This window comes from Rhinopithecus bieti, unplaced genomic scaffold, assembly GCF_001698545.2.
Source record: "Rhinopithecus bieti isolate Rb0 unplaced genomic scaffold, ASM169854v2 scaffold_36486, whole genome shotgun sequence".
In the NCBI taxonomy this organism is placed as follows: domain Eukaryota; kingdom Metazoa; phylum Chordata; class Mammalia; order Primates; family Cercopithecidae; genus Rhinopithecus; species Rhinopithecus bieti.
Window position 1 is genome coordinate 78733 of NW_016815171.1, and position 14528 is coordinate 93260.

At 46.6% G+C, this 14528-nt stretch overlaps 1 protein-coding gene across 1 annotated transcript in view; it reads left to right on the forward strand.

The window, feature by feature from the left end:
- The window catches only part of ZNF41 (zinc finger protein 41), a 37850-nt gene that overhangs the window by 11296 nt on the left and 12026 nt on the right, over window positions 1-14528 (forward strand). Inside the window, 1 exon segment of the mRNA XM_017853007.1 lies at window positions 2458-2804. Coding sequence (XP_017708496.1) covers window positions 2647-2804 — 158 coding nt within the window. The 5' untranslated portion in view covers window positions 2458-2646.

Genomic DNA, 14528 nt, shown 5'->3' on the forward strand with positions numbered 1-14528 from the left:
TGATTGTCTTTCTTTTTTTTTTTTTTGAGATGGAGTCTCGCTCTGTCACCCAGGCTGGAATGCAGTGGCAAGATCTCGGCTCACTGCAACCTCCGCCTCCTGGGCTCAAGCAATTCCCCTGCTTCAACCCCCTGAGTAGGTGGGATTATAGGCATGCACCACCACACCCAGCTAATTTTTGTATTTTTAGTAGAGACGGGGTTTCACCATGTTGACCAGGGTGGTCTCAAACTCCTGACCTCGTGATTCGCCCGCCTCGGCCTCCCAAAGTGCTGGGATTACAGGTGTGAGCCACTGCACCTGGCCTCATTCATGTTTCGCTTAATCCCCTTTTAGGTTTTTATTACTTTTGAGTTTTGATTGTTTGGAATTTTGATTTTTTTTTTAATGAATTTCTGTTAGTAGTTGCCTTTACCTTCCTTACAAATATGATTGTATGTATTTTCTATATTACTAAATCCAAATAATATTGTACCGATATCTGCCCATGGAAATTTGTAATTTGCCTTCTCCTCATTTTGTTCAGTAAATTTTCCCAGGGAATTTTTTTGTTTGTTTGTTTGTGTTTTTTTGAGACAGTCTCTCTCTGTCACCCAGACTGGAGTGCAGTGGCATGATCTCGGTTCACTGCAACCTCCGCCTCCTGGGTTCAAGCGATTCTCCTGCTTCAGCCTCCCAAGTAGCTGGGACTACAGGTGCATGCCACCACGCCCAGCTAATTTTTTGTATTTTTAATGTTTCACAGTGTTAGCCAGGATGGTCTTGATCTCCTGACTTCATGATCCGCTCGCCTTGGCCTCCCAAAGTGCTGGGATTACAGGTGTGAGCCACCGTACCCAGCCAGGGAATTTTTAAATTTCTACATAGTTAATAGTAACAGCCTTATTTACTACAGATGCCCAATTACGTTGTTTTTCTTTATCCAGATGTAATTATATATCAATTGCAAGAATCCTATCTCAAAACTGCTTTCCTATTTTGAGAGTTTTTGTTTCTATTCCATTTACCATTGTTTAGACTATTCCCTTGAGTGTTCTCCTGAGATTGGAATATTGGCATAAAATGCTAGAAATGCTTTTATGTCTAAAATTGTCTTTCTTTTGCTCTGACAATAGAATGGTATCTAGCTAGGGTGGGTTTAGAATTCTTGGATCTCAGACCTTCTCTCGCAATAATTTGTAGAGTTTTCTTCTAACATGGCCTCTGTTTTTGTAAATACATCTAGTGCCACTGTGATCCCTTTTCGTTGTAAATGACGTGTTGGTTCTGCCTGGAAGTGTTGGAAATGTCAGTATCTGAGGTCATCGATTCAGTCCATGAGAGTTTATTGATTGGGGTGCTAAGGTGGTGAATGATTGCAAGTCTGGGATTCACAGGGATTACAAGTCAGTTTTGGGGGGCCTGTGGCAGTCCTGGATTGGGACCTATGGACATTGGTTATTATAGTACTGTGTGAGTTGCTATGTGATGAACTGGAACTTCTATTACTGAGGGTTTTATGGGAGTCATTGATCCTATTGATGATGTGCTGCCTGGGTTGGTGATAACTTGAGGAGCCTGTGGAAACCAGTTGATGACACCATTTGGTACACAGTTTTTGTCAAGCAATGTGGGCTATAGGGATTTAGGAGCCTGTGCAGACCTGCTGGTTTTCAGGGCCTGATGGGAATTGCAGAAGAGAAGGGACAAGTTTGAGTTTTCATCTTTGACAGAAGAGGGTGGGCTCTGTTCTTTGCACAGAATGTACACTGAATTACACAGAAGCTCAGTTTATGCTCAAGTGGCATGGTCAGTGCTCAGCCAGAGCACTTTGAAGGTAGCAGGAACCACAGTGTTTATTGTGATTCTGCCTTGAATAGAGTACCAAATGGCTCAATAGTTAAGAAAGTATGCTTTGGAGCCAGGCATACCTGAGTTTGAATCCTTGTCCTTCCCCCTCATCTGAGTGATCTTGGGGTAAATTTCTTAATATTTCTGAACAGCTCTATCTGATGGTAAATGGGATTAGTAATAATAGTAATGCCTAGTCCACAGGATGAGTGTGAAAATTAAATGAGGTACCTAATAAAACATGCCTTGCACCTTGTAATAATAGCACTATTTAAAATGAGTTGAGCATGTTCCAGGTACCAAGTAGGTGTGCGTAGAAGCATCATTTCATTTAATTCTAACAACCCTATGAGATAAGTATTTTCATCCTGTTTAAGATGAAAAAACTTCACATAAAATGACTTCCTCAGATTCTAGCTAGAACATAGAAGAGCTTGAATACAAATGCTCATTCATTTTACACCAGATCTTGTGAATTTTCCCCATGTTTTGCTTTAATACTTGGTGTGGGTTTTACCGAACTTTTCTCTTCTGCAGCATCCAGCACAGTGAGCTTCCCCTGGGCACCACCAGAAAATATTTATGGGTGAACGTGGAGTGATGACCATGTGGACACTGTCTTTCCAGGGTTTCTTGGAGCCTCTGCAGAGTCTGGGGGCTAGGCTCCTTAGTGGAAACTGCAGGATCTTCCTTCTGACTCCTGCTTGCCTCGCCCCAGCAGCTCCGGTTGAGTCCACAGATGCCAGCTCAGCTTCCAGCTTGGGAAAGAGTGGGGTTGTCAGCAGGAGAGCCTGAGGGCTGAGGCCCAGCGTGAACATGGCAGCTAATGGGGACTCTTCCCCATGGTCCCCGGTCGTGGCTGCAGAGGGACGTGGCAGCTCATGTGAGGTGAGGAGGGAGAGGACCCCGGAGGCAAGAATTCATTCAGTGAGAAGATACCCTGACCTGTCCCCAGGGCCTCAGGGCAGGAGCAGGTGAGTCAGGGGAAGCGGCAGATTCCGGACCTGCTGCCCTGGAGACAGATCAGGGTCCTCCCACTGAGAGTGAGCACCACTTGACTGATGCGGCCACATCCAGAGCCCCACGTGTTTCAGTGGACAGGGTAATGTGGCTGATTACACTAGAGGAGAGGGAGGATGTGGAGGGTGAGCCCCACAACCTAGGGAGTGGGGGCAGCTCCCTGCAGGGCAAATGAGGGTGAGGTCCAGGTGGAAGCAGCCACTATCCATAGCCAGGGAGACTCCATCCGCCACCCCAGCACCAACCCTTCCCTCTCCATCGGCTCTTTACAGACGTCAGCTGATCCCCACCAGTGCCCCCTTCCCCCAGGTCTCTGGGGATCTGGCAATTTCTCCTCTATCCTGATTTAGGTAGAGAAAAATCCTTTTTCTTTGGAACTTAGAGACTGGCAGGGTAGTAGGGCCACCATAGTCTCTGGGTCCCTTCTGGCTCTCCCTCTTCCTTTCAAAGATGAATAAAATGGCCAGGCACAGTGGCTCATGCCTATAATCCCAGCACCTTTGGGAGGCTGAGACGGGTGGATTGCTTAAGGTCAGGAGCTCAAGACCAGCCTGACCAACATGGCGAACTCCCGTCTCTACTAAAAATACAAAAAGTTAGCTGAGCTTGGTGGCGCATGCCTGTAATCCCAGCTACTTGGGAGGCTGAGGCAGGAGAATCGCTTGAACCTGGGAGGTAGAGGTTGCAGTGAGCTGAGATCACACCACTGCACTCCAGCCTGAGTGACAGAGTGAGATTCCGTCTCAAAAACAAAAAAGAAAGATGAATAAAATGCCCCAGAAGACACATGACTCGCCCAGGCCTCTCAGGTTGGCGGTGACACCACTAGACTGGAGTCAGGTCTCCTGACTGTGTCTTCCACCCTCACCACACCACAGCTGAGATTAAGTTTCCTGCTCAGAGCTCCCGTTCAGATAGAGTTCCCATTGAGATTCTGTAAGCCGAGGAGGACCACGAGCAAGCCAGACCCTGCCCGACAGCTCCCTCCTTTCAGACCTGCCTGTGGATGCTGTTGACTCTGGAAGGGTTCATTGTCTCAGGGGCTCAGGGTCATGTGGTCATTAGGATAACATTAAACTTTTAAATATTATTTTTTGGTCATTTTATAACTTCATAATAAAATATTAGAAAGTATAGTTTAGCAAATAGAAGAAACTAAAAAATTACTTGTCGTTCCAACATTACCCAAAGCTAACCAGTGTTAACATTTAGCTGTATTTCCTTTCAGTGGTTTTTTCCTTTGTGTGTGCGTGTGTGTGAGTATATGTGTGGGGCCTGAGTGTGCATGCATACTGTACACATACACATATATAGCTAAAGTTTTAAAACAGAATGATACTCTTTGGTTACCTCATTTTTAACTGGGCAGTTTAACATGATTTGCTAGGCAGCAAGTATTTTTCTTCATACACTTATGATGTCCATAATTTAGCCAGTTCGCTATTTTTTAAATTTTATTTATTTATTTTAATGTTTTTTCCTCTGAGGCAGTCTCCCTCTGTTGCCCAGGCTAGAGTGCAGTGTTGCAACCTCAACTCACTGCAGCCTCAACCTCCCGGGCTCAGGCGATCCTCCCACCATAGCCTCCCAAGTAGCTGGGACTACAGGCACATGGCACCACACCCAGCTGGTCTCAAGCTCCTGGGGTCAAGTAATCTTCCTGCCTTGGCCTCCCAGAGTGCTGAGATTACAGGCGTGAGTCACCACCATGCCCCGCAAATTTTATTTTTAATTGATGAATAATAATTGTGTATATTTATGGGATACAATGTGATGTTTTGATATTTGTATACATTGTAGAATATTTAAATCAACCTAATTAACATATCCATTACTTCAAAGACTTATTTCTTTTGTGATGTGAACTTTTTTTTTTTTTTTTGGAGGACGGTCAGTCTCGCATCTGTCGCCCGGGCTGGGAGTGCAGTGGGCGGATCATCAGCCTCACTGCCAAGTCGGCTCCCGGTTTTATGCCATTCTTCCTGCCTCAGGGGCCTCCGAGTGCTGGACTCAGACGCCCGCCACCTCGCCCGGGCTAGCTTTTTGTTTTTGTTGGCGGGGTTTTCACCGTGTTTAGGCCAGATTGGTCCGGCATCTCCTGACCTTGTGATCGCCGTCTTGGTCCTCCAACGCTGCCTGGGATTACAGGGCTTTTGGCCACCGGCACACGCCCGCAATGTGAACATTTAAAATCTGCTCTGGGGACGGGCGAGGTGGGCTCCGCCTGTCAATCCCAGCCTTTTGAGGCCGGAGGCGGGCGCGTCACGACGGTCAGGAGGATCGAGACCATCCTGTTTGCTACATGGTTGACCCCCCGTTCTCTAAATATACAAAAAAATTAGCCTGGGGCGGTCATTGGGTGGTTGGGTGCCTGCTGTCCCAGCTACTCGGGGGCTGAGGCCAGCTGAGGATATGACATGAACCTGGGAGGTGGGCTTGCAGGTGGCGGGAGATCGTGCCACTGCACCCAGCCTGGGGCCGGACAGATCGAGCTCCGTCTCAAAAAAAAAAAAAAAAAAAAATTTGCTCTCTTTGCAGTTTTTGAAATACGTTAACATCATTATCTAACTAGCACCAAATCCCATAGGATCTCAAAAACTTACTTCCCTCTAACAAAACTTTTATACTTGACCAGTGTTCCCCCCCTCCCCCCCCCCCCCCCCCCCAACCAGTTCATAATAATGTGGCATTTAGGCCGGAGGTGCGGTGGCTCAAGCCTGATCCCAGCATTTTGGGAAGGCCGAGGGCGGATGCGGATCACAAGGTCAGGAGATCGAGGGACCATCCGGCTACATGGGGGTGAAACCCCCGTCTTTTTTACTAAAAAGTACCAAAAACTGCAGGCTTGAGGTGGCTTGGGGGGCTGTAGCTCCAGCTACCTTTTTTTGGTGAGGCCTGAGGCAGGGAGCATGGCGGGTGAACCTGGGGAGGCGGAGCTTGCATGTGGGAGCTGAGATCGGCCACTGCACTCCAGCTTGGGGCGGGGACAGGCGGGCTCTGGTCTCAAAAAAAAAGAAAAATATAGATAATAATAATGTGCATTTAGGGTATTTCAGGTTTTCTATTGTGATTAAACTACTATGATAAAATTCCTACATTTAAATCTTTCTGCCAGCTGGGCATGGTGGCTCATGCCTGTAATCCCAGCATTTTGGGAGGCCAAGGCGGGCAGATAGCTTGAGCTCAGGAGTTTGAGACCAGCCTGGGCAATATAGTAAGACTCTGTCTCAGCAAAAATACAAAAATTAGCCGGGTGTGGTGGTGTGCACCTGTAGTTCCATGTACTTGGGAGACTGAGGTGAGAGAATCACTTGAGCCCAGGAGGTTGAGGCTACAGTGAGCCAAGATCACACCATTGCACTCCAGCCTGGGTGACAGAGTGAGACTCTGTCTCAAAATAAATAAATAAGTAAATAAATAAAGACATCTTTCTGCCAAGTCATTGAAATTATATTTTTCAGTCAAAGGTATAGGGGCATTAAATAGCAAGTGAATCAATGCTCGACAGTAGTACACTTCCACCTTGTCTAAGCTCTGCCCAGTCGTGTCAGTCACGGACCCACAGATTAGGGCCATGACAATGTGGTCCTCCCCACTCCTGCACATGGCCTCTTGCCCAGCCAACAGTGGGGATTTCTAGAAGAATGATTCTGGAAGGCACATTTCTCCATTCATCTCTTCCTTCCTAACCACAAATCTCTGACCCACCTCAAGAAGAGATGGAAATGACCGAGACCCTGGGGGGAATATTATTTATTGACTTATTTATTGGTTAGGGTCTTGGTTTTTTCATTAAACATCAGGGAGCAGGGTATAGGCAGAGATACCTAGGAACCAATAAAAATGTCCCCAGGGTTTGAGGAGCAGCCAGTTGTACCAAGAAACAGTGGCTGAAGATGGAGAATAAGCAGAGGGATCAGTAAGGTAAAGAGGGCTGGAGGGAGCCACAAGGGAATAAGGAACAGGGACCATGGCGCACTTACTAGAGATGAAGAATAGCCAACGGGTCCAGGATACAGGTGGAAGAATAATGAAACAAACAGGACATGAGTCAGACGCTGGAGCCAGAGACCAAGAAACAGTTGCTGAGGCTGGAGAAGTGGTGATCATTGGGGAGCAGGGAAGAGCCGAGGGTTAAAGAACAGTGAGAAGGATCATGAAATAGGAGGAGGTACCAGGAAACAGAGGAACCAGAAAACAGCCAGACGGAGCAGTCAGTATCCAGAGGGGTGAGGAAGCAGAAGAATCAGATAAAATGGAAAAAGCAAACATACCCAAGGAACTGGGTATGAGCCTGAGGGACAAGCAACTTCCCGAGGAACCAGGAAGCAGTTCCTTGGTTTAGAAGAGAGCTTGAGGGTATAAGCAAAAGACAGAGATACCAGGGAACAAGAAATGGGAAATATGACCCAGAGAATGGGTTGCAGCCAGAGGAACCAGGAGACAATTGCTGAGGCTGTAGAATGGGCAGAGGGATCAGGGAAGGGACAGAGTCCATGGAACAGGTGGAAAGATGAGAGAAGAGCCTCTGAAGCTGCAGAATGGCCTAGAGTACTGTGGAACATCTGGAGCAAGGAACGGTCACTGAGGCTGGGGGGCAGCCAGAGGGAGCAGCCAAAATGTGCTTGGGGCTGAGGGTCCACCAGAGGCCCTGGGAAGTAACCAGAGGAATAGGGAACAGGTCAAGTGAGCATTAAACATGTATCCAGTGTGGGGTAGCAGCCTGATTGACCAGTGGCCAGCTAGAGAGAGCAGAGGAGAACCAGAAGGAATGGTATAACTGAAGCGAGTTAACAGCCCAAGGGCCCATGCAGTAGTTACTGGCGTGAAGGCACAGTTGGAGAGGCTGGGAAACAGCCAGAGTTCCCAGGACCATCCCGGTTTGCCTGTGACTGAGGGGACATGGGACTTCCAGTGCTAAAACAGGAACATTCCTGGGCAAACTGAGACACTTGGCCACCCTACCCAGGAAGCAATCAGAGGAACCAGCCAATAGTTAAATGTAATGTGAGTAATGGAGGCAGTGCAAGTACAGAATCCACCTGTGGCATAGAACACGCAGTAGTGCGTTTTAATGGGTAAGGGCGTAAGCTAGCTAGTTAGGTACTGCTCAGAGTGTGGTCCACAGACCAGATGGGTGAACATCGCGGGAGAGCATAGTAGAAATGTATTCAATGGCCAGGCACGGTGGTAATCCCAACACTTTGGGAGGCCAAAGCGGGAGGATTGTTTGAGGCCAGGAGTTCAAGACCAGCCTGGGCAACATGGTGAAACCCCATGTCTACAAATATATATATATGTATCAAAAAAAAACTAGCCAGGTAGGGTGGTACTGAGGTGGGAGGATCATCTGAGCCCGGGAGGTAGAGGCTGGTGAGCCATGATTGTGCCACTGTACTCCAGCCTGGGTGGCAGAGTGACGCCCCGTCTCAGAAAGAGGAAGGGAGGAAGAAGGGAAGGAAAGAATGGAAAGAAAGAAATGTACTCAAGGAACTGTCCAAGGACAAGGAAGAATCAGGAGACTAGAGATTAGTCAGCAGAATCCAACAGCAGTCAGTCTGTGTGAGCCAGGAACAGCTGGAAGGAACAAGAAAGGCCCTTAGGGACCAGGGAACAGTCAGGTAGACTAGCACACAATCAGAATGGTGCCACAGAACAAGGATCAGCTGGAGGGACAACAAAGGGAGCACAGGGCAGTCAGAACAGGAAACAATAGTTAGAGGGATCCAGGTAGAGTCAAAGAAAGCAATAAAAGAACGGGGATATTCAGAAGGAACAAGAGCCATTTAGAGGGAATAGGAAAGAGAGGGACCAAGGAAAAGTCAGAGGGAACAAGAACCAGCAGAGGGAGCAGGGACAGATCTGGGCAGGCAGAAAACAGCTGTACAGGAAGCAGCAAGGGAAGCGGGGAAAGCCAGAAAGAGGGAAGAACAGTTGCAGGGCCACAGAGAACAGTCCCGGGGAATAGGAAACACTCAGATGGACAGGGAGGAGTAAAAGTAAAAATATAATTTAAAAATTAGCTGGGCATGGTGGGGTGCACCTGTAGTCTCAGCTATTCAGGAGGCTGAGGCCGGAAGGATCCCTTGAGCCCAGGAGTTTGAGGCTGCAGTGAGTCATGATTGCACCACTGCCCTTCAGCCTGGGCAACAGAGCAAGACCGTGTCTCAAAAAAGTAAAAAAAAAAAGAAAATATCCTTCATGTTTTTTTCACAAAAACCGAAGCAGGGTCTCTGCGTACTGGCTACCAGCTTGTCTACGTCCCATGAGACAGAAACACCCATGCACACAAGTTACATGGAGCAGGGTTATTACAGGTAGGCAGCGAGGGACAGCAGAAGCCTACGATTCATTGCAAGCTGGTCCCCCAAGGCTCATGAAAGCTGCTTGGTACAGCTGGAGTCTCATCTGCGCGTGCCCCACTTGCGCCACAGCTGAGGGATCCCAGAAAGCAGCCCGTGTGGGGTTTTATATCCTAGGACAACCCAACGTTCAGGGCTAAAGCACTGGACATCCTGTTTCCAGGAGAGCCCCCAGCTCTCTCTCCTGTTTAGACCAGTCCCTCCACAGCTCAGGATGTTCCATTTCCAGCACATTCTACAGTTATTCTTGAGAACTGCAAGCAAGAAAGAGGGGACAACTGGGTTGGTCCACGGCCACCCAGAAAATTATCCTGCAAAGACCAGGGCGCCCCCAGCCCTGGGGGAACCTGCAGAGCAGCTGGGTCCCTCGCCCCAGGCTTACTTCCAGCAATGCTCCTATGTGCCCTGGAAGCCCTTCTGCTAGGCCTGGGGCAGAGTGAAAGGGCAAGATCACACCAGGAGGTGACAGAAGTATCCTGAGGCAGGAATGAGAGCAGCCCCGAAGCAAGAGGCCTGAGCCCCCAGCCAGCTGCAGGATAGGACAGAGCAGGTGCCTAAGGGATCAGGGACAGACTGGGCAGTCGGCAGCCAGTCCTGGCAGCAGAGTATACCCCCAGGGGTGAGGGTGCAGAATGTGCTGGGACTGAGATGACCCTGAATGGAGACATTGCTGCATGACTAGCTGGAGAGCCATGAGGCTCTGGGATGGGGGCCCTTACCTAGTATGAGGAAGTCCTTGTAGGAGTCCTTGTGGTGGTAGGGACACACGCCATCCTCCATGGTAGATACTGCCCAGAAAAATGACACCTTTTCATATGTGGCAGGTGAGGCTGGAATCTGGGTGTGTCTGTGTTATCAGCTTTCTCCCCACATCTCTCCAGAGCCCTCTTTCACCACCCTACACATTCCTTCCCAGCCATGGTGGAGTCCAAAGCTTCTATTTTGGTGGGGGAAGGGACCAAACAGGGCAGTGTACCTTGTCTGTATTTCTATTGCATCTGTCAATGCTTGTGATGCCTGGCATGGTGTTTGTGCATGTGAACGTGGCATTGTTAATGTGACCTTCATGACTTCCAGGGAGGGAGAGACAGGTGAGGTGGTTTTTTGTCTACCAGCTCCCAGTGCATATAATAAAAGTTTTTACAGCCAGGTGCTGTGGCTCATGCCTGTAATCCCAACTACTTAAGAGGCAAGAGGGTTGCTTGAGCCCAGGAGGGAGGCCAGCCTGGGCAACACTGTGAGACATCCTCCCCCCCCCCCGCCACCATCTCTACAAAATGTAAAATAAAATTTAAAAGTTAGCTGGGCATGGTGGTGTGCACCTGTAGTCTCAGCTACTAAGGAGGCTGAAGCGGGAATGATCCCTTGAGCCCAGGAGTTTGAGGCTGCAGTGAGCCGTGATTGCACCACTGCATTCCAGTCTGGGCAGCAGAGCAAGATCCTGTCTCAAAAAAATAAAATAAAGAGGCCCCGGGCATGGGTGGCTCACACCTGTCTATAGGCAGTATCCTTTGTGTGTTGTGTGACAGTCGTGTAGGTGGCCCAGATCACTTTGAGGCCGAGGATATTCTAGACAGCCTGACCAACATGGTGAACCCCATCTTCTTACTAATAGTAATACAAATTAGCCAGGCGATGTGTGGCAGGGCGCCATATGAATTCCCAGCCCTACTCAGGGTGAGGCTGAGGCACGCCGGACTTGGGCTTGAACCCTATGAGAGAGAAGAAAGAGAGAAGAAGAGGTTGTTAGTGAACCGACGATGCACCACTGCCCACTCCAGCCCTGGGCGACAGAGGAGATTCGTCTCACAAAACAAAAAAAAAAAAAGGAAAAAAGAAATATCCTGGCCATGTGTCAGATGGACCGCGTGGAAGCTCACGTCTCTCGGTCAATCCCAGTAGGCGAGCCAGGTTCACCTGAGATCAAGAGTTCAAGACCAGCCTGGCCAACATAGTGAAACCCTGTCTTTACTAAAAATACAAAAATTGGTTAGGCACGATGGTGGGCGCCTGTAATCCCAGCTACTGGGGAGGCTGAGGCAGGAGGATCACTTGAACCTAGGAGGTGGAGGTTGCAGTGAACCAAGATCAAGCTACTGCACTGCAGCCTGGGTGACAGAGTAAGACCCTGTCTCAAAAAAAAAAAGAAAGAAAAGAAAATATCCTTAATTTTTTTTTACAAAGACAATAGATACTGTACATATATTGAATACTGATTTTTTTGAATACTGATTTTTAAATCACTGTTTTAAACCTTTTATCATGAAATATTATATATATTTTAAATAATGCCACTAGAAATATTCTTGAATGCATCTCCTGTTGTACATGTGCATATATTCCACGTGAGTGTATATATTTCCATGAGTGGACTCACTGTGTCATATTGCTTGCATGTCTTCAACATTACCACTTAGGGCCAAAATACTTCCCAGCATGATTGTAGCAATTCCCACCTCCTCCATCAGCAATATGAGAGTTCTCCTTGCACCATATTCTCTTCAACACTTGGTACTATCAGTCTTTTTCATTTAAGACTTTCTAGAGGTTGTGTAGTGGTATCCATTGTAGTTTTAATTTGTATTCCCTTGCTACTAAGAAGGTTAAATCTTTTTTTATATGTTTATTAAAGCCTTGGATTTCCTCTTTTGTAAAATGAATGCTTCACCCATTTTTCTACTAGGTGGTCTCTTTTTTTCTTACTGGTTTGTACAAGTTCTTTACATCTTCTAGCTCTGAGCCTTTTGTTGATAATGTATGTTGGAGATATCTTCTCCTACTCTGTGGCTTTCCCTTTGTTCTCTTTTAATGCTATCTTTTAAATGAATAGTAGTTCTAAACTTTGTTTTAGAAAGACTTAATCAATTTTCATGTTTCATGTTTGAGAACTATTTTCCTAATTCAAGGTCATGAAGATAGCCATCCGTATTATCTTCTAAAGGCTTTATACTTTTTGCCTTTCACATTTAAGTCTATAATACATCTGGAATTTATATATATTTTTGAAATGGGATCTCACTCAGTCACCCAGACTGGAGTACAGTGGCACAAGCATGGTTCACTGCAGCTTCCACCTTCCAGATTCAAGAGATCGTCCCGCCTAGCCTCCTGAGTATCTGAGACTGCAGGCACATGCCACCCCACTTAGCTAATTTTTATGTATGTGCTATATATTTTATTTTTTTATAGAGACAGAGTCTCGCCATATTGCCCAGACTGGTTTTAAATCTGGACTCAAGCAATCCTCCTGCCTCGGCCTCCCAAAGTGCTGGGATTACAGGCATGAGCCACAGCACCTGGCCTTGGAATTGACTTTTTTTTTTTTTTTTTAGACTGAGTCTCGCTCTGTTGCCCAAGCTGGAGTGCAGTGGCCTGGTCTCGGCTCACTGCAACCTCCGCCTTCTGGACTCTAGCAATCCTCCTGCTTCAGCCTCCCAAGTAGCTGAGACTATAGTCACGTGCCACCACGCCCGGCTAACTTTTGTATTTTTAGTAGAGAAGAGATTTCTCCATGTTGGCCAGGCTGGTCACCAACTCCTGACTTCAGGTGATCCACATGCCTTGGCCTCCCAAAGTGCTAGGATTACAGGCGTGAGCCACTGCACCCGACCTGTACTCTATATTCTGTTGCAATGGATTATTTGTCTGTCCTAGCACCAGGACAATAATGTCTTAAATTTTCATTGCTTTGTAAGTCTTGAGGTCTTGTAAAGTATGTCCTCCCACATTGCTTTAATTATTCTAGAGCGTCTTGGCAGGCCGGGCACAGTGACTCACGCCTGCAATCCCAGTGCTTTAGGAGGCTGAGGGAGGAGGATCACTTGAGGCCGGGAGTTCTAGACCAGACTAGGCAACCTAGGGAGACCCCCATCTCTACAAAATACAAAAAAACAAAAAAAAAAAAAACAAAGCAGGATATGGTGGCGTATGCCTGTGGTTGAGGCTGCATTGGGCTGTGGTTGTGCCACTGCACCCTAGCCTGGGTGACAAAGTGAGACCATGTCTCTGAAAACAAGATACAAAATAATTTTTTTAAAAGAAATTGTCTTGGCTATTCCTGGCCATTTGCATTTCCACAGAAATTTTAGAATTGGTTTGTCAGATTTTACAAAAATCCTGTTGTGATTTCAATTGGGATGGCATTGAATGTATTGATTTCTGCTTTTTAAAGACTTTCTTTTGGGTTTTACTCTATTGTTATTTTTATAACGTCTTTATTTCAATACTTAATGCATGGAATTTTGGACTTTATTCTTTTGTAATATAAGCACTGAAGACCCTAATTTCCACTTTAGTTACCATTTCTTAATTCAACAAATTCTTACATGTACTGATTACATTGATATTTAGCGTATCTTCTTAGACGATCAGTTATTTTGAACTGTATTTTTAAACTTTAAAATGATGATTTCTGAAAAGTTTCTTCTTATTACTGATTTCTGACTTAAATACACTTGGTTTAGAGATGGTCTGTAAGAGACGGTTTTTGTATATTCTCTATCTGTGTGCCCTTCCTGGGCCATCTCATCTGTTTCCCAGCTCTATATGAGAACTCCCAGATCTTATCTCTATTCTAGCCCATCTTATTGTATAACTCCCTGCATGTTTTATTTCAACATGGACAAAATGTAACATTATGTTTCATTCTTTATTTCACCTTTATTTCAACATGGACAAAATATAACATTGTGTTTCATTCTCTTCCCTACTCCCTTCCTAATCTACTAGCCCCTCTCAGTATGTACCACCACCCTCTGCATGGTTGTACAAAACCAATAACTGAGAATTGCCCTAGAATTCTTTCTTTTTCTCACTCCCATAATTCAACCTCTTTAAAACACAGTATCAACACCTTCTTTTTGTTTATTTGTTTGTTTGTTTCTGAGATGGAGTCTCACTCTGTCGCCCAGGCTGGAGTGCAGTGGCATGATCTCAGCTCACTGCAACCTCTGCCTCCTGAGTTCAAGTGATTCTCCTGCCTCAGCCTCCTGAGTAGCTGGGATTACAGACACCAACCATGCCTGGCTAATTTTTGTATTTTTGGTAGAGACGGGGGTTCTGCCGTGTTGGCGAGGCTGGTCTCGAACTCCTGACCTCAGGTGATCTGCCTGCCTCAGCCTCCCAAAGTGCTGGGATTACAGGCGTGAACCACCACGCCTACCAACACCTTCTTTTACTTGCCCATGACAACTACTGCCTTAAGTCCAGATTGTCTTATTCTCTCACATAAACTCTGTAGTGCGTCTCCAGATCAATCTGGACTCACCCATTTCAAATATTCCTCGTGATCTATCCTTTTTTTTTTTTTTTTTTTTT